The sequence below is a fragment of the Phoca vitulina genome, unplaced genomic scaffold, assembly GCF_004348235.1.
Source record: "Phoca vitulina isolate PV1807 unplaced genomic scaffold, GSC_HSeal_1.0 scaffold2, whole genome shotgun sequence".
In the NCBI taxonomy this organism is placed as follows: domain Eukaryota; kingdom Metazoa; phylum Chordata; class Mammalia; order Carnivora; family Phocidae; genus Phoca; species Phoca vitulina.
The window spans coordinates 10,309,345-10,328,162 of NW_022589705.1; the positions used below are offsets into that span (position 1 = coordinate 10,309,345).

Here is an 18,818-nt window from a genome sequence, read left to right on the forward strand (position 1 = left end):
TCATGGCTGCGTCCCAGGACCCACAACAGAGCCCAGAACATAACAGGCATCCCACGAACGTTTGCTGAACGAAGGGATAAATGAATGGTGGTCATTCAGGTTGTTTTCAATCTTTTGCCACTAAAACATTTGCTGTAGTGACCAATACTGTGCAGAGATCATTTTGCTTGTGAGTGAATATATCTGTAGGACAAGTACCTGGGAGTGGAATTGCTGGGCCAAAGGACTTGAACAGTTGTAATTTTGATAAACATTTTCTGAAAGTTCTGGTGGTGAGAAGTCTACCATAATCTATGACTCTGTGTTGAGCCAGTCACATGGTGAATTCTGTAGCCCTCCATGCTGACTTGGGTTTTTCACTGGATGGAAAGAAAGTAATCAGGAGAGAAGTTGCCCGAGGAATCCAAGAACTTAATTAGCCATCAACATGAGTTACTGTCCCATCAAAGATGTTAGTGGGTCATCATGGTATCCTGGCCACATTGCATTTGTCACACACTCAGTGACTGCTTGAGGGCATGGACTGAAAGGCCAGATCCTATGGTTTGGATTATTTCTGATGTTGGAAGACTTTATAAGAAGACATTCAGCATATCCATGGAGAGCCTACGCTTTTTTCAAGTGGATTCAGAGATGCCCTGGCCAAAAATCTTCTTGGACTCCGCCATGGCTGCCAAATGGCATGACCCCTGGGGATTTCATTCCCATTGTGGTCAATATAAATGGAGCAGTGCACAGCCTGGGCAGCTGTGTGCAATGACCCTAGCATTCGATAGCACCATTCTAGGTCAAGAACTTGAATTGGTTCCAGGGTTCCTCATATCTCAGCAATCCTGTGCTGGCATAGTCAGAGCTCTGCAGCAGTAGTCTGCCACGTATGGACAGTCAGAAGACTGAGAGTGGATCCACCCTTTTTGTGGATGACTTGGAGGAATTTGTAAATAGGAGCCTCACCCAGCCATCATTACTAGCTTTACCTGCAGTACAGGCTGTGAAGGGGATCCTTGACGGAAGAGTTTGGCCTTTGAGGCCCTTAGGCCTCCCCTTCCCTGTGCAACACATCCATTCAAAGTCAAGGGCAGGAGCTGCCCCATAGAACTGCTCAGTGAGCAAGATCTCAAGACAAGCCCACAGGCTCTACCCAGACTGGAAGTCACAAGAGCTAGATGGGCCAGGGCCACCTGCTGGGTCTTGGTAACCTGGCTCCTCCAGGGCCTTCCAGGTTCGGTTTCTTTAAACTTCACCTCAGGGGAACTCTGACCCCTGCAGATGCTAAAGTGGCATCACACCATTTCCTGAACATCCAGGAAAAGGTTTTGGAAAGGAGTGTCCTCTATTGTTCCAAGTGCACATCCACCATCTTGCATCCAGCTGATTGGCAAAAATGGAAGTCTGATAAACGTGGAGCCACAGGGACTCTCCTATACAACTGGTGGGAGTGTTGGCCATGGCCACCATTTTGAAGAGCAATTTGGCCACCATCTAGTGAAACTGAAGATACGCATACCCTTTGAGATAGCAATTCCACTCCTAAACACAGACACCCTTGGGAAAATTGTGCACGTGAAGACCTGTGCAATAATGTTTACTGTAGCATTCCTAGCCCCATGGTGAAAGCTGGAAACAACATAAATGATCCTCACCTAGAGAATGAACAAATACAGTTCAGTGCTACAGTGGACTACGATACAGCAGGAAAGATGATGCACTAGAGCTACAAACAGCACTATAAATAAATCTCAGATTACAGTGTTGCGCAAAAATAAAAGCTAAAGCAAGTCACAGGAAGTTGCGTATAATACGATGCCACTTATGTAAAGGTTAAAAGTACGCACAAATGCTATCCGTTGTTTATGCATACGGGTATATGTATTACGAATTTTAAAAAGTGTATTAGGAGGGTAAATCCCAAATTCAGGATAGTGCTTATCTTTGGGGGAGGAAGGACATGGGATCAGGGCAGGCTATAAGGGCACTTTTATGGCCTCTGTAATATTTTATGGCCTCTCTAATGTTTATTATATTATTATATATGTGTGTTTACCTGCCTGAGACATTTCATGATTAAACAGATGTTTTAAAGAGTGTCTGAATCAAATAGGGAACAGTACTGTGTGTGCTGGGACCAGAAGCCAATCTCATGAATCCCTCCCTTACTGGGCTCTCTCAGGATGGATGCCACCAAGGGGCCTGCCCATCTGAAGACCTGGGTGAACCTCCCCATTTATGAACACCTCCAGAGTATATTGTTTCCTAACAAAGTCCAGTAAAATATAACTGAAAGACTCAAGTGAAAACGTTAGATTGATCATTATTATAGAAATACAGTGGAAGTAATTCATAAAAACCACTGGCTTTCTTCTCATGGCCCTTTCCCCCCAAACATATCACTTGTTCACAACATCCTCATGTCAGCCACGTGGCTCGGGAGGCACACTCATGGTCAGGAGATTCACTAAGCTCTTCCTGAAGTGGACCTCCATGGTTGTAAGCCTCAGATGTTCTAACCAAGAATGCCCAGGGCCAATGGATTTCCTATCTGATGACTATGAGTGGTGTGTGTCTTACCCACTGCCATCCCCCAACGTCTGGGGATGTTCCCAGCGGCAGAGCGGAGCTGGGAGGCAATAGGGATTCCCCATTAGATCTGGGTTCTTCTCCCTGTGTCATCTGTATGAACTTCTTGTGTGAACACCAGTGTGGGTGAGCACACGTGTGACACGGCACTGTGAGGGCCAAGGTTGAGGGCCTCAAGATGGTGGTGTTCTGACCCATGCCCGTCGCCTGGAGTCTCACCAATGAGCTGGCTGCTCACTGATCAGCTGGCATTTGGAATTGGACCTCCCCAGCCTTCCCTGATGGGTTACTAATGTACATTGCTTGGGGCACCTTGAAGGGCATCCCATTCTGCATTTGAAATCTCCTTATTGCTCAGGGGACTAGCTCATGCCAACCGTGGCCAGTGGGGAATAGAGAGGCAAGGCCATGTGGTGGCAAAGACCACCATCAAGAAACCTGCGTGTATCTCTTCAGGATGACTATGGCCCTGTGATAGCCCTGTGAAATGTGCACAGTGGTCCCTCACTGGGCTATGGGGGGCGGGATGAAATGTGCGAAGATATGGATGGATTTGGTAAGGGTAAAATCATACCCCGCGTGCTCTATTATCCTGAATAAAACAGTAACACTGTTCCCCTGATTTGGGTACAAGCTGGGATTCCCAGCACGGAGATACCTTTTCTTAGGCATCTCCTTGGTTCCTGCTGTCATAGATCCACTGATGAAACCGCCCATGCTCCCAACCCCCATGCCCCAGCCAAACCTGCCTTCCCACCATGGCCTCAAGCATGCCCAGTGCTTTTCCACACTTGCTCCTGCAGTTCCTTTGACTGCAATGTCCGACGGCCATTCATTGAAATAGGATCTGCTCCCCGGTCACCCCTCCCTGAAGCTTCTCCCGATTCTACCCAAATTGAGGTGATGTCCCTCTCATTGGAACCTTGAGGGCAGGTGTATGCCCCTTCCCCAGTGCATGCCTCCAGGGGCCTGTGATGACTGCCTGACACATGACAGGTCCTTATGAGCGCTAAACTGCAGGACGCTGGCCGGGCCCAGTGGAGCTGTCGGTGTCCCCCAGACCCTTACCTTGGGGGTAAACATGTGTAGGATGCCATCGACGGCCCCTCGCAGCAACAGCCCCCGGACCAGGAAGCAGGCGAGCACCACGTAGGGGAAGAGGGAGCTGAAATACATCACCTACAGAGAGGACAGGGACCCACCGTGGGGCAGAGTGCCTCCTGAGGCTGGCACCCCCCTCCCCGCTCACAGCTGGGTCACACCCCCCTCCCCGCTCACAGCTGGGGCACACGAGCCTCCTCTGATGGCAGCAGAAAGAGAAGCCCTGGGACCCCTGGGCACAGGGCCAAACCCACTGTGCACCTGGCACTAAGCCAAGGCAGAAGCAAGAGCACAAACAAGCTGGAGTCAGCATGGCTGGGCCTGGGGCTAGCTTCCCCCTTTCCAAGGGCTGGCAGGGCTGGGCCTACAGCCTCCCCACCCCCAAGGGCCGTCAAGGGGGCAAGGAAACCTCTCCTCTCCCCTCCTCACTTTTTCATGTCTCATGCCTGCCTTTCCATCCCTGACTCCAGCGGACCCCCTAAGGCTCTCCCCTGTCCTTAGAGCTCCTTTGACAGAAGGCATCCAGGAGGTTACAGACATGGCTCCCAAGCCAAAACATCAGAAAAGGTCCTGCCTCTTGTGATTATACACTGTGTGCTGTTTTCTAGCATGTGCATTTCTTGCACATTTCTGTATTCCCCTGTGCCCGGCAGAGAGCCACACAGGAAGGAGATGCTCACAGAGTGTTTGCTGCACCGAAACAAATTAAGAGGGCTGTTTGGGTGGGATGGTGTTGAAGGTGAAAGAGCGTGTGTGTCCAGAGCTGGAGCACCTGAGTTCTGATCCTGGCTCTGCCATTTACCTACCATGTGACCTTGAGCTATTCACGTGACCTCTGTGCGCCTCCCTCTGCGCATCTATAAAATGGGTGTAAGGCTTCCTAACTCATAAGGTTGCTGTGGACCAAAAGCGTTTGTACGTGTGGCAGTACCTGATAAGTGCCCTCAAGTGTCAGCTACTGTTTTGGCCTATGGAGAGGGAAGAGGTGGTGGCCAAGAATACTCTACCTTCCCAAGGCTTAGCTTCCTTACTCGAGAAGTCCATTATGGAACCTGGAGCCTCAGACAGACGGCCAAGGCTCCAGTTCCAGCTCTGGGACTGACTGGCTGTGTGATCTCAGGGGAGGGGCTTTCCCAGCTCCCGGCCTCAGTTTCCTCATCTGTAGAATGGATGGATTGAGCCACAGGGTCTCTCATGTCCTTTCCAGCCCTGGCAGTCCGTGAATACTGGTACATGACAAAGAAGAAAGGGCCCCTGCCTGAAGGGGGTGTGTGGGATTGGCTGGGCTGCGCCCTGAGAGAGCATCGGAGAGCCACCCTCGGAGGCCCCAAGGCCCCTTCGCTCACAGCACCCACCTGCTCAAGGTGCCCCTTAGTTCACACACGGTGCGCTGCTGATTTCCACCAAAAAGTGCTCAGAGCAGGCTCTTCTAGGGCTTTTGCTTGGGAACCTAAGGGGCTAGGATCTAGACGAATGTCCCTGGGTCCGAACTCCTAACTTTCTTTCTCTTTAAAGTCTGCGGAGCAGGCCTGAGGTATCTGAGCACAGAGGTGGCTGGGGGTCAAGCACTGATTTTCCACAAGCCCCCTCCTAGCCACTCCTGGTGGGCTGTTCACAGGGAACAATGATGCAGCAGTGACATGCCCATCACCTCCACGGCGGGTCTGTGTCGTCATCCTGAGCCACCCAGAGGCCAAGACCACTCAATAGACCCTGCATGGCATAACCCAGGGTCTTCAGCCCCCTGCCCGCCATGCTCTTCTGTGGCCCCCTGTGCGGGTCTGACTCCCTTCCTGCTCACCTTCCCCGAGGACTGGATGCCCTTGACGACGGCCATACCCACGATGCTCCAGGCCACCAGGAGACACAGGGTCATCTTCCAGTTGAGGCCGCCGCTCTCCGAGATGGAGTTGGATATGTCCAGGGCCTCTCGGTACCAGAAGTAGGTAGTGGCTGAGCTCTTTTCACACTCTGCCTCCACCACTGGAACAACAGCAAAGGCCAGAGGGCCTCAGGCGGGGCTGTGGGGCCACCTCCTCTGCCTGATCCCCACCCAGGGCAGCAGTGGGCGAGCCCCCGGCTGAGTGCGGGTAGCAGGGAAGGCCAGTGTTCCTTCTGTGCTAGCCAGGATCTGGCAGACCCTGAGGACTCCAGATGGGGCTCCAGATAGGGCCCGGGAGGCTTTGGGACACATGAATCTGGCTGAATTCCCACACATGCCACCCCTGCCCGCCTCCATCCATGGAGGGCAGCAAGGATTAGGCAGAACTGGCCTCAGGTTCCTTGGGAAAGGTCCTGAGCTAGGAGTCAGACATCTGGTTTCTCATCCCAGATCCTGGTGCAAAACACAGGAAAGCCACTTCTGGGACCTCAGTTTACCCATCTGTGAGTGGAATAAATCATCCAGCCTTTTATAAGACTGGCATGTAAATTAAGTCTGCTTCCAGATAGGATGGTATTCGAATAACACAGGATCATTGATAACAACTAAACAAAAGCCACACTTTCCAGAGTTTTCCTTATACTCATTTCATTCAATTCCCTGAGAACTCTAGGGGATAGGCCATCAGAATGGGAAATGAGGATCAGAGAGGGTAGGTATCTTATTCAAGGTGACACAAGTCAATGAAATCCCAAATCTGTGCCTAAGCCTCTTAGGCTCCTTCAACCCCTTCCTGGGATGGGCTGGCTGCGGTCCCCAGGTGGGGTCCTATTCAGGGGGTCCCATACTTGCCTGCCACAGTCCCATTCCTGATGACAGGACATTCGCTCCACGGCAGCGGGTACTGGAAGGACTTGAAGAAGTAGAAGATGCTCCACCCGATGATCACATTATAATACAGCCCAACAAAGAGGCAGACCTGAGGACAAGGGTCCACGGTGGGGGGAGGGGTCATGAAGGCCGCAGGCTACTCCACCCCACCCCCACTCCCGGTCCAAGGCCCAGGCTCCCGCTGACCGCACAAAACACTTCGAGGTCTTGCAGGAGGAGGAGGAGGGGGAATGAGGCATGGGCTTTGAGGGCCTCCTCCTAATCCTCTGTTCATCTGGTATTCAGGGAATCCACAGAGGAATGTTTCAGATATTAAAGACCTCTCCTTTAAGCAATGAACTCTTAAAATGTTAATCCTTTCCAGTTTGAAATTCTTCTAAGATGCTTAAAGCATTTCCCCATCATTTCCTGATGACTCAGGATGACAATTCCAGAGCTGCCCTCCGGGACCACGGAGGCCGGCACAGCTTTTGCCTCTACAGACAACAGCCCCAGACTGCAGTGCACTTGAGGTTCTGCGGATGCGTCTTACTGGTGTCTTATGTCCCCCTCCTCTTAGGACACCGCTCTCTCTTTGGTACCGGCAGCAGCCTGCCCCCAGAAAGCCGTCACTTCTCGTGTCTCGGGAGCACAAACACTAGCTTTGGCAGAATTCTACTTGAAAGAGGAATGCGCAGATTCGGACTGAGGGTCCGAAAGCTTTCTCAGAAAGCAGTGCTTTTACACACAGGGATCTGCTGTACCTGCTCTGGATGCTGAGAGGCCCCTTCTACCCCCAGGGGCCCAGCTCGGTCACGTTGCGCAGTGTGACAGCCGAGGGCCCCTTGCTGCCCCAGTGTCACCTGAGCGGACACTCCCACGGCACACCTTAACGGGAATGCAGACGGAGAGAGACCCCTACTTCTTCCGCTTGGGCGCTTTCAGGCTGAGGGGAGACCCACTCACACTCATGGGTACACACATGGCCAGCCCCAGTAGAGGACGCTGTGCTTAGCCGCGTCAGCCTGGGCAGAGGTGAAGCCCAGCAGGACTGCGGGAGCTACACAGACCCTCCCCCAGTCCCTTCCAGAAGCGGGTGTGAGCAGGGGCACCGTGTGCTTTACCCTTAAGGGAAGCTCAGTTTCCTTACCTAGAGAACTAAGCAGAGCCTTACCTGCAGCCCCGTGAATGAGCCTCACCAAGCTCCCCATCCAGGCCAGTGGGGCCTCTCTGGTCCCACTGTTCCAAAGCCTCACCCCTCCTGGGTCAGCCATGGGCTCTTGTCTGAAACCTTCGCCAACTCTCTTCCTGTGCCTAACAAACTGGCAACGAGACCTCATGCCTCAGGGCGGCCTTTTCCCGGGCCACACTCTCGCCCAATTCAAATACTCTTCAATCAAGGAAAGAGGAAGGGCCTCCCTCACACGGGGCTGACGGGCTGGTAAGCAGACAGAGGTATCCGGGACGGTCCACGTTCTCTGCGGTCCGGCCGCAGAGAACTCCAGCTGAGATGTCCCAGCTTTTCCTCCTTGGTAACAATTCCAAATATTATATCCTGCTTCAGAAAGCACAGCTCACTTTCAACGTAGGAAATGTGTGGCCTTGAGATGCTGGTTGTAAGCAATTCTCATGCGGAGGGTCTCCCTCCCTGCCTTTGACCTGGCCCAACTGCAAACCCCATTCCCGGGAGCGGCCCCTCAGCCTGCTGGTTCCTGCCCAGTGTGGGCCCCCGACTCACTATGCAGCTGGAGAAGCCGATGCCCCCCAGGCGGGGGCACACGTAGTGCCACACACCGATGCTGCCGCGGCGGATCCTCTGGCCCACAGCCAGCTCCAAGAAGAAGAGTGGGATCCCGATGATGATCAGCAGCACAAGGTAGGGCACCAGGTAGGCACCTGGGGAGGAGAGAGGAGTGTCAGAGGGTGTCCGGAGCACGGCACCAGGGTGAGGGAGGACAGCCACGTCCTACAGTCTTACCCACCCTCTGACCATCCTCAAACTGCTGCCAGGCCTTGTGCTCCTGCAGGAGTGGTCTGGTTCCTACGTGTGACCCACCATGCACTGGCCACCCGGACCCCCCTTCTTCCCCTTGACTGCCCTGATCTGAAACGCTAAGGGAGGACTGCTCGCAAGGTTAGATCCCGAGAGAGACAGACAGATGCTGTACCATCTCTCAGGAATCCACCGTCAAGTCCTGCACGGACCCAGTCGCGTCCTGACGAACTGTGTGGACACCTGTTCACGCTCCCTCCCGGCCCCCAGAGAAGCAGCCCCAGAAGGAGTGGGCCCCGTTCACTCGCTGCTCCCCAGAGGCACAGACCCCAGGCACGGCCTTCCCCGCCTCTGAAACAGATGCTGACGCCGCAGACCAGGCAGCTCCAAGGAAGCGGAGCCTGGAAGCTCTCCAAGGAGAGAGGGTCTGACAGGCACCACCATTAATCTACAGCTAATTGGGAGGAACGAGAGAGAGAAATTAGCAGTTCAGAAAAGCATAGCCAGGAGGATGGTAATGAATAGAACAGATCTTGATAAAGATTCCAGATGATAAATTAAACTCACTGTCCCTGGCCTCACTGCAGACACAGTCTCAATTCCAAGTGACAGGGCATTTAGCAGGAGAATTAAAATTGTGTCTGGACACAGACGAGTGATCTGTCCTGAGAGTCGTGCCAGCAACCGCCAGACAGCCCCAGTCACCAGGGCCCCGGTGGTCAGCCAGCAGCCCCAGACCAAGCCTTGCCGGCTGGGAGTATCCAGAAGACCCCCAGCCACACACAGCTCTGCCCCCCGAAATATGACATTCCACGTGTATCCAAGCTTCGGAAGAAACCCGGGGATCAGGCATTTCCTGGGCACAAGACCCAGCACCTGGCAACAGTCAGCTGTTTACTACAGGTCTACCCTGTGCCAGGCACTTGCAGTGGGGGGGTCTGGGGGCAAAAGAGAGCACAGCCACTATCCCAGGACAGCTCGCAGTCTGGGAGGCAGGACCCGCAGGTTCACGTGAGCAATGTCAGCACACGTGCACGCACACGCACACACACGCGCACGCACGCATGCACGCAGACTAGTCACAGGGGGCCAGCTGAGCACCGCGCATGCCGAGGGAGGGCTCAGGGTCCAACAGAATTAATCAGGAAAGTCTTCCAGGGGCGGTAACCCACCCAGCCTTATATGACAGCATCTAATTCTTTAAACATACACCTACACACGGCCACACGTACACATAAGTTCAACTTGGCACTAACAAGCAGTACCATCCTGGCGCTGAAAGGAGGGGGTCCTGAAGGACCCCTGGTTCTGTCTCTTGGTCTTGGGTTTGGGGAAATGAGAGGAGGCACGTGACGTGCAGAAAAGCGAAGGGACACGACCTCACTGGTTTTGTATTTCAGCCATATCCCCTTGGGTGGGGCAAAACGGGCAGGGAGGCGGGTTTCGGGGTGTCCCGAGGGCAGGCTGGCATCTTCTGTGAAGGCTTTTCTCCTCTCCCCAAAGAACCAGGGAGAGCTTCCACATGTGTGCTGTCCACAGAGCGGTCCTCAGCAAAGACTGGCCACGGGCAAGCCGCCACCAGGCCACTGGGGCCAGTGGCCTGAGTCAGGCCCAGGGCACGGAGCTGGCAGCAGCTCTCCACCCCAAGCCACGGCCCAGCCACGCACAGCGCTCAGCAGCTGGGGTCCGGGTGAGGATTTTTGGTTAGGCAGAGGTCCTTTTTCTTATCAACCCTTGTTGAAATCATTTGGAAATGCACCCTCTCCTGCCTTCAAAAATACAATTTGGAGACGCAAAGGGATTCCCTTTGATATTTCAGTGACTTGTGGGAACTTCGGGTCCTCCCTCTCAACAGCTGGGAGCACTGGTCAGCGTGTCAAGCTCTCGGGAGCTGGGCTGTGGCACCTCCGAGACCTCCTTGATCCATGCAGTCTCCGTCTTGGTCTGTACTCTGGGTCTTGCTTCCGGCAAACCCTGAGGTTATTTCTGGGATTTGAAAGACCACCTGGTTCTCAGCCTGTTGAGATGCATACCAAGTAGGAGCTGAGACCCGGACCCCGGGGCCAGGCGTCCTGGGCCTGAATCCTAGCTCTGCCACTTACTAGCTGTGTGACTTTGGGCCAATTCCTTGATCTCTCTGTGCCACTTTTGGTCATCTATCTGAGGATAATAACATTCGGCAGAACCACATGAAACTGCTGATATGTGACCATCTTTGACTCAGAAAAACACCCATTTCTCATGCTTCAATGCTACCTCTTGCACGGGGCTGTTGTGAGGATTTACATGAGTTACTTCGCCCTAGTCAGCACTTGATGAACATTTGCCCCTTTTTCATAAAAATCAACAGAAAAAAAACAAGCAAACTAAAAGAACGCAGATCAAAGGAACCATCAGCATTGAGTGGTGCGAGCTAAGCAGAGTTCCAGAATGCCCACCCAGATTTAAGCCAAGTTTACTGGCTCCCCCACAGCTCAAAACCACAGAGCTGCCTCTCTCCACCCAACAGTTTTCTCCTTCCTGTATCTGAAATAGGATCATTAGCCTCCTTCCAAAAATCATTTGGGATGACTTACCATAATACTCGTAGAGTACAGGAGAGTTAAAGGCAGAGATAAAAGGGGATTCTAGGAATCAGAGAGGATGGAAGAATGTGAGCAGCAACAAGGAGTGGAGAGCTCAAAATCCTGAGCGCTAACAACGCTTTTCTTCTGGGGGTTGTCCACGGTGTCTGGCACCAGGGCGATGGGCTGGCGGTACCGTGAGGAGGAGACCTTTGGCAAGCCCACTGCCCCGGGAGTGTGTGTGGTGGGGAGAGGGACTCTGATTCAGCACCCAGCACCCAGGCAGAGCTGGTCATCTAAGCCACAAAGCACAAGGTTAGAGGTTCCCCGCTGGAGTCCCCAGAGGCGACGTGTCCTCTGACGTCACCATGGATGCCTCTTGTCAGCATCTCTCAGCACGTAAGAAAACCACACACATAGAGTTGTATCTTTCTTTGGGCTGGTCTTGTATCAACTCAGTGACCTGAGTCTGGCCATGCCACTCAGACCAAAAGCTCTAACTGGCAGTTATTGATTGATTGATTGATTGATTGGGGCGGGGGGCGGGGAAGACCTTGCAAAGCATGGAGAGCATATGGTAAATAGACCATGGTCTAGTGGAAAGATAAAAGCCTCTGGCCTCAGTTATACCAGCCCGAGGGGCCATCTTACTTCCTGCCCTTCAACAGAAACTGGAACGGAGGGGAAGCCTCCAGCCAGACTTGGCCTCTGGGTCAGAGAGGGTGTGTTCTGGGGAAGAAGGAGTGTCCCTGAATGGGGCTGCATCTCTGGGAGAGGCTCCGTGGCCAGAGTCCCATGGAGCAGAGACAGAGGGAGTCAGGTTAAAATGTCTACAAAGCTGTGGCCAACCATCAGTCTGGGGTGTGGCAGTCCCAGGCCACGGGGACTGAGGCACAAGGGCTCTCTGCTGGCTCAAGTCACTTTCGCAGATGTCCCAGCTTGTAAATGTCATTGTCTTCAGCCTGCTAGGTTTTTCTCTTTATTTTCTGTTAGCTTTCCCCTGGTTTCAAAAGAAATTACCTTTGGAACACTCCAGCCTGCCTCAGAGGGGCTGCTACCCGGGTTTGATACCAGGGGTAAGATCCTCTAGGTGGATTAAAACGCAAGGGGTAGTGTGAGGCCCCCTCCTATCTGGGAGACAGCAGCAGGTGTCCTCGGACGCCAGGGCCAAGCTGTCCAGGTTAGAATCCTTACTTTATCACTAGTTGTGTGATCTTGAGCAAGTCATCTAACCTCTCTGGGCCTCGGTTTTGCAGTCTCTACCATGAAGATAATAACTCCTTCCTCACATAGGGTATGGGGAAATCAATGGTTGAAGTGTATGAAACTGGTGTTTTGGTTGTTCCAAGATGCTCAAACATCAGCAGTTTCATGCATTTCAGCCTAATATCCAGTAAGCGTTAAACAGTGCCTGGCACCCAGCAAGCATTTAATTAGAATGGTCAACCGTTGCTCTTTACCATGCATCGGATACGGTGTTAAGCATTCCACACGTAAAGTTCATTTAATCCTCCCCACTCTGCCGTGAGGCAGGATCTACTATTTTTCCCATTTTACAGATGAAGAACAGAGAGGCGCAGAGAGATCAAGCAACTTGCATGGGGTTGCAGGGCCGACTGGCTGCACTGGGGTCTCCACGCAGGACATCCTGGGCCAGAGCCCGGGTCCTTATTATCACCATGCCTGGCAGCCTCTCGGTCGCTGTTAACCATTGGCTATTTCTGGGGAGGCTTCCTCTAGAATCCCGAGCTCCACCCGCCAAAAGCCCCAATTCTGCATCAGCAAAGGGGTGTTCCTTTTCACCCCTGGGCCCGGCCCATCTGCAGGGTGCCGTCGGGGCAGGCAGGGCCGCCTCTTACCGCCTCCGTTTTTCTGGCACAGGTAAGGGAACCTCCAGATGTTGCCCAGGCCCACAGAGAACCCAATCTGGGCCAGGATGTACTGCAGCTTGCTGTTCCAGGCCGGCCGGTCCTCCGCACCCAGCTCCTCATCTGTGGCCTTCTGCTTGCCGCCTGTCTCGCCCGCCACGTTCAGGATGCTCTGCTTGTAGTCCACCGGCTCCTCGAGGGCCAGCAGGTCGGCCACCGACTCCGTGACATGCTCGCTGCTGTGCTCGCGCTGGGTCACCTTGCTGTTCTTTGGCATTGCTGCCGCCTGGGCCACGAAGCCCTGCTCCCCAGCACTCAGAGAAGGTGACACTCGGCTGCTGTCAGCTCCTTCTCATCCGGGGACCTGTGAGAGCGACCAGGTGAGCAGGAGAGGATTAGCTGACCACACCAAGAGAGGTGAGGAGCCCACATGGAGCCAGATCCCCCATCACTCCAGGGCACATACTCAGAGGCCGGGCAGTGAGTGGCCTGGAATATGGAGCTTGCCTTCCTCCCCCTCAGAGGGTGCCCACCAAGGAGCTCAAAGTCTGCAGACTCAGTTTTCCCACAGGCCCTCTCTGAGCATCACCGAAAGGTAAACCTAGGGATGCCTGCATGGCTCATCAGATAAGAGTCTGCCTTCGGCTCAGGTCATGATCCCAGGGTCCTGGGCTCCTTGCTCAGCAGGGAACCTGCTTCTCCCTCTGCCTGCCACTCCCCCTGCTTGTGCTCTCTCTCTCTCTCTGGCAAATAAATAAATAAAATCTTAAAAGAAAGAAAGAAGGAAGGAAGGAAGGAAGAAAGCCAAACCAGACACCAAACCCAAATAAAGGGCCGTCCATGACGGTACTGGCCCCTCTCATAATTGCATGTCCTAGAGCGTTCAAGACCCTTCAGAGACCCCCACAGCCCTCCCCTCCCAGGCGGTGCAGGCTGGTGGCCAAGCCCTAGCCCTCCTGAGCTCTATGTAGCTAAGCCACCTGGTGGGACCCAGGGAAGCTGGTGTCTGCCTTCTCTAGGGTCTTTCTATTCAAACTACAGTTCGTGGGCCAGGAGCATCACAGGGAGCTTGTTAGAAATGCAGAAGCCCAGGCCCACTCCCAAACCTACTGAATCAGTCTCTGTATTTTTATAGAACCCTCAGGTGATTCAAAGGGACATTAATGCTTGCAAAAAAAAAAGACTAGAGCTCTCAGCACGGGGACCCTGCGCACCAGCCCCTGCGTCCCCTTCATTCCTCCAGCAAGAGCACTGACCAGGTTTTGCTAAGGATTCTAGCACCACCGCCCTAGAGGTGTTTGCTGACTGCCAACAAATGCTGGGTCATCGCTCAGCACTGACATTATCTGAGGGCCACTGCAGCCAAGAGCCAGTTCTCCATCCTCCTGTGACAGTTTTACAGCAGATAATGTCTGCACAGTGCGGGCGGGGGAGGCAAAACCCACCCCGGCTCCTGCCATTCCTCATCCGTCTTTCATGCCTCCCCTTAAAGAAATAAAGCACCAAGGAAATGAGTCCTTTGAAGGATAGCCACATGCTGCTATGTTTCAAAGCACCTCCTCGTTAAGGGGAGGTTGGAGGATTTAAAATTAAACACACATACACCCCAGCCTGCCGTTGCCCTGCATCTTTCGAGGTATGTAAATTACCCAGCTCTGTAATTGCTTTACTAAGGGAAGGAGCTGCCTCTGGAAGCCGTGCTCCCGTCTGTTCTCCTCTTCGGCACCATCGGAACAGCACGGGCCATGGCACCTCACAGTGGAAGCTTACCCCACACCTCCCGGCCGACTCCAGTAAAGACCCAGACTTCAAGGGGACCTGGCCAGCCAGATCCTGTTACACGTGTAGTGATGCTGGGAGACCCGACAGATGGGGACAGTTCCCACTGGTCTGTGTGGTTCACCAGCCCTCTCTGGGCCAGGCCGTGGACCACAGCAGCAGGTGACACCTCCCTGCCTTCCTCATCCAAAGGAGACAGTGAGTCTTTAGTGACTACCCCCCGTCCACCCCAGGAACAGTCAAGGTCTTGGGCTTTGGAGTGACTGAGACAGAACCGTCTGCCTAAAAGACCTCAGAATTCCCTATAAGAAATGCAGCTCTCTGTTGGGACTTCACTTCACTTCACATCGGGTCAGCGGAACATTCCACCATGTCCCGGAGGGAGTGTGTGTCCATGGACCCTTCATCCCTCAGCCTCCCCTGGCTGCCGCGTTGCCCATGCTACATAAGGGAATGGTGCCCCTAGGCGTTAGGCAATGGGGAGGCCTGTGTTCTTGCTGGGGTTGCAGGATGAGCCCCTCGCCTTCCCCAGTCAGCAGGTCCTTGTCGCCAGGGCACTCAAATGGAGAAAACCTAAGGCCCATGCAATGTCTGGCTGGCTGGCTACCCCATCTCCCCTATAGGTTAAACAAGAGTTTTTATTAAAAACTAGAACTGGGAGGGGCCCCTCAGTGGCTCAGTCGTTAAGCGTCTGCCTTCGGCTCAGGTCATGATCCCAGGGTTCTGGGATCGAGCCCCACATCAGGCTCTCTGCTCGGCGAGAAGCCTGCTTCTCCCTCTCCCACTCCCCCTGCTTGTGTTCCCTCTCTCACTGTCTCTCTCTCTCTCTGTCAAATAAATAAATAAAATCTTTAAAAAAAAAAAAAACTAGAACTGGGGAGAAGGGTTAGGGTCCCTCTGGAGACAGCAGTCACCAGGGTACCAGCTCAGAGCCTAACTCCAGGTACTGTGGCTGCAGTGGGATTTGATCAGGACAAATCTGCAGTACATTAAGCATGATTTACGCCCGTCATCCCACAACTGGAGAAAACCAGAGGGGATTCCTGCAAGTCTGCAGAATTTATCCTGATGTGGACCAACTGGAGGACAAGCTTCTCCATAAATAGCCGAGAGAGTGGCAGCTCTGGTCACCAACAGAGAAAGGGCTGCAGAGGGGGGACAAGCCTTATTTAAACTAGGAGGACTCAAGGACAAAATCAACACATTCTGGTAAAGGCAGGGAAGGACACCCGCAACAGCATCATAGAAACCCTAGACATCGGCTCAGTAGGAGCTTCTTCCTTCTTCCCAAGATGTGTGTGAGCATCCTGCATCACAGGAGGGGGGCCGGGTCCTCCTGCGCCATCAGGTTTGCAGGGCGAAAAGTGCTGGTACAAATTTGCAAGTGAGCCCCTGGGCTGGGCAGCAATCACGGCTGGAACCTTCTGTGCCCAGAAACACGCTCGATGACAGCAGAGTCTGACACTTAGAATAGTAAAGCTTGAGGGGCCCTAGCAATATTCTCATTTTCCGTATGAGAAAATTGAGGTCCAGAGAAGAAGTGAATTGCCCAAAGCCATTGGGTCAGACTCAGCATGGGGGGTGGGGAACAGGAAGAAGGCGGTGGTGGTGAGGGCCTGGGTTTGAGAGCTCCCATTGCATTCATTCATTCATTCATTCATTCACTGAGTGACATCCACTTACTGAGTGACTTCTCTGTGCCAGGGTCTGTTCTAGGCGTCAGGGACGCAGCAGCAAACAAAATAAGCAAAGTGTGTCCTCCTGTGGCGTTTATATTTCTTGTGGAAGGGCCAGATACTAAAGAAAGAAAGAAACGTACAATGGCCCGTGGGGATACATGATACAAAGAGAAATAACATGGTGGGGGGCGGTGTTGCAAGCTGGAGGGCCGCCATTTTGTGGTCTGGAAAGGCATCCCTGAGGAGGGGACGTCTGAGCAGAGGCACTCAGGAAATGTGTGTCAAGTGAGTGAGCGAACAGACGAGATGGGAGCGCTCGACCCCGGCCGGTCCTCAAAGCCCCTGCCCTCCACCACCGCAGCCGACTATGGGCACTTTGGTGCGCTGAGAGAGGTGGGCAGCCGCTTCACTTTAATGATGCAGGTGGCAGTCTTCTCGGGGGTAAAAAGGGTCTACATGATGACAGCTCCCCACTCCGAGGGAGGCTGCCGTGGGGACTCGGTGAGCGGGCGCATCCAAAGTGCCCAGCGCTGGGCCCGGCATCAGGAAGGACCCTGCTGCTGGAAAGCCTTGCATTATTTGCCTTTATTCGTTTAAAAATATGGAAGCTCCCCTATTTCTATTTGGTCACAGAAATGCTGTTGCTCCTCAGGAAAAGCCAGAGTGAGTTTGCGGAGAAGTGGGGTAGGGGGTGGAGAGAAGCATTTTCCATCCACACCATCTCAGGAATGTCCGAGTTTTGTCAGCAAGGACTGGCACCCCCCCACCGGAGGCTGCTGGGGCGACACCCTACAGAGCCCAGCCTGCCCCCTTCACCCGGTGCCACAGGGAAGCAGGTAACGGCTGCGCAGCGCAGGGTCTTGGGTCTAAAGATCAGCAGTGTTATTACTAATAGACACGCGGCCTCACCTTAAAGTCTAGCAATATTAGTAGTCGAACAACAGCTCATATTTGTGATAGTTTGAAACCACTTACAGTTTTTACTCAGTCTGCTGGCGTGGTCTGGGGTGGTGACACTGCTCAGGAGCCTGACTGCACGGGTTCAAATCCCAGCTCCGTGCTCACCAGCTGCCTGGCCCGAGCTCTGTTTCCTCAGCGGTCAAAGGAGGACAACCATGCCCACCTTACGGTGTTGTGGGGAGCATCAGTCGGGTGGGTCTCAGAACAGGGCCGGCGCCCAGCAAGTGTTCACAAATGTCACCTCTTCTTAACACCTCATTGGATTCACGGCCAGCCCGGGACGTGAGCGGCAGCCGTGTCCCAGGGTGGGACAGCACCTGGCTCACATCACGAGGCTGTCAGCACCCACGTCTCCTCACTCCTGTGCTCCCTCCATGTTTTAAAGAGGATGGGGCACCAGTGACTTGGAACGACCCTCCCTTCCTGCACCCCCCAGATCCCTGGGAGTCCCTGGGCTGGTGAAAGATCAGCTTTCAGACCAGGACATGGGAATCCAACACATACCCAGGCAACAACCCCGAAGCATGACCTGGGACAAGCAAGATCAGAGAAGGACCCAGAGGGGCAGACTCCTCTTTACCCCTGACTTTACAGGCCATGGAGTCAGCCATGATCCAGGTATCAGGAGGCCAGCGAGGTGCTGGTCCCGATGAACCACCAACCAAGCATTGCAGGCTGGCCCCGTTGCCCTGACCTCTCTAGGCCTCGGTTTCCCTGTGTGTAAAATGGGTTGGTCTGCATGATCTCTGAGGCCCTCTTCAGCTCTGTCTATATCCAGGGGGTGTCCCTCCTGCACGTGGGTGTGAGCAAGGCGTGACCTGCCCTGGGCACTTGACACCGCAGGTCCTCCCGCCTGGCTGTCTTAGCACCTCTGTCAGTGGAGGGCTCGCTGGGGTGTCTTGGTGATGCTCTGACGGCCAGCCCAGCCAAACTCGAATCATGCCCCTGGAGGAGCGGGGGTGGGCCGAAAGCTGCTTTCGCCAGCAGTACGTCAGATGATGGAGTTCCAAGGTGCGCTCTGAGAGGAATACCTCAATTACTGAAAGCACAATGCAGGGGGGCTCGGGAGCCCAGAAAGCCCGCGGGGCCAGATCTGTCACTTAGCAACAGAGGCTAGGCTTCCAGCTCAGAAGAACATGTGAGAGAAGCAGCACGGAGGGAGTGAACTGTGAATCTTCTTAAAAAGAAAAAAAAATAGTGTGACGAAGAGGCAGACAGGTAAAAATATCCCAGGCCAGAGGGCTGACAGCCCCACAACTTTTCAAGCACAGCACTCAGCCATCACCTCAGGCGACGACCTGCGACCGCGGCCAGGCCCAGCCCCTCCGTTCCAAGCAGCCAGAGCTGGGGGCCTTCTGGAACGCTGCATCCAGTCAGCCCACTGAACAGCCGCCTCTTGGGGTCAGCATCTCTCTTGTTTGGGAGGGCTGGGCCAGGTAACTCAGGGGACGAACGCAAGGGAATCCCTTATTTTCCAAGCCAGACTCCCAGGGGGTCTGTGTGGTGGGGCCACCATCTTTGGGAAAGCAGACAGCCAAGGTGACG

At 53.9% G+C, this 18,818-nt stretch overlaps 1 protein-coding gene across 2 annotated transcripts in view; it reads right to left on the reverse strand.

Moving 5' to 3' along the window:
* Positions 1-18,818, reverse strand: part of SLC6A17 (solute carrier family 6 member 17) — a 49,264-nt gene that overhangs the window by 19,553 nt on the left and 10,893 nt on the right. The window contains exons 2-7 of one of the 2 annotated variants that reach the window (XM_032421868.1): positions 16,318-16,431; positions 12,847-13,219; positions 8,169-8,326; positions 6,413-6,539; positions 5,480-5,661; positions 3,646-3,756 (exon numbers count right to left, since the gene is read on the reverse strand). In XM_032421868.1, coding sequence (XP_032277759.1) covers positions 3,646-3,756; positions 5,480-5,661; positions 6,413-6,539; positions 8,169-8,326; positions 12,847-13,132 — 864 coding nt within the window. In that variant the 5' untranslated portion in view covers positions 13,133-13,219; positions 16,318-16,431. The remainder of the gene's footprint in view (positions 1-3,645; positions 3,757-5,479; positions 5,662-6,412; positions 6,540-8,168; positions 8,327-12,846; positions 13,220-16,317; positions 16,432-18,818) is intronic. The other variant, XM_032421860.1, reaches the window with a different exon arrangement.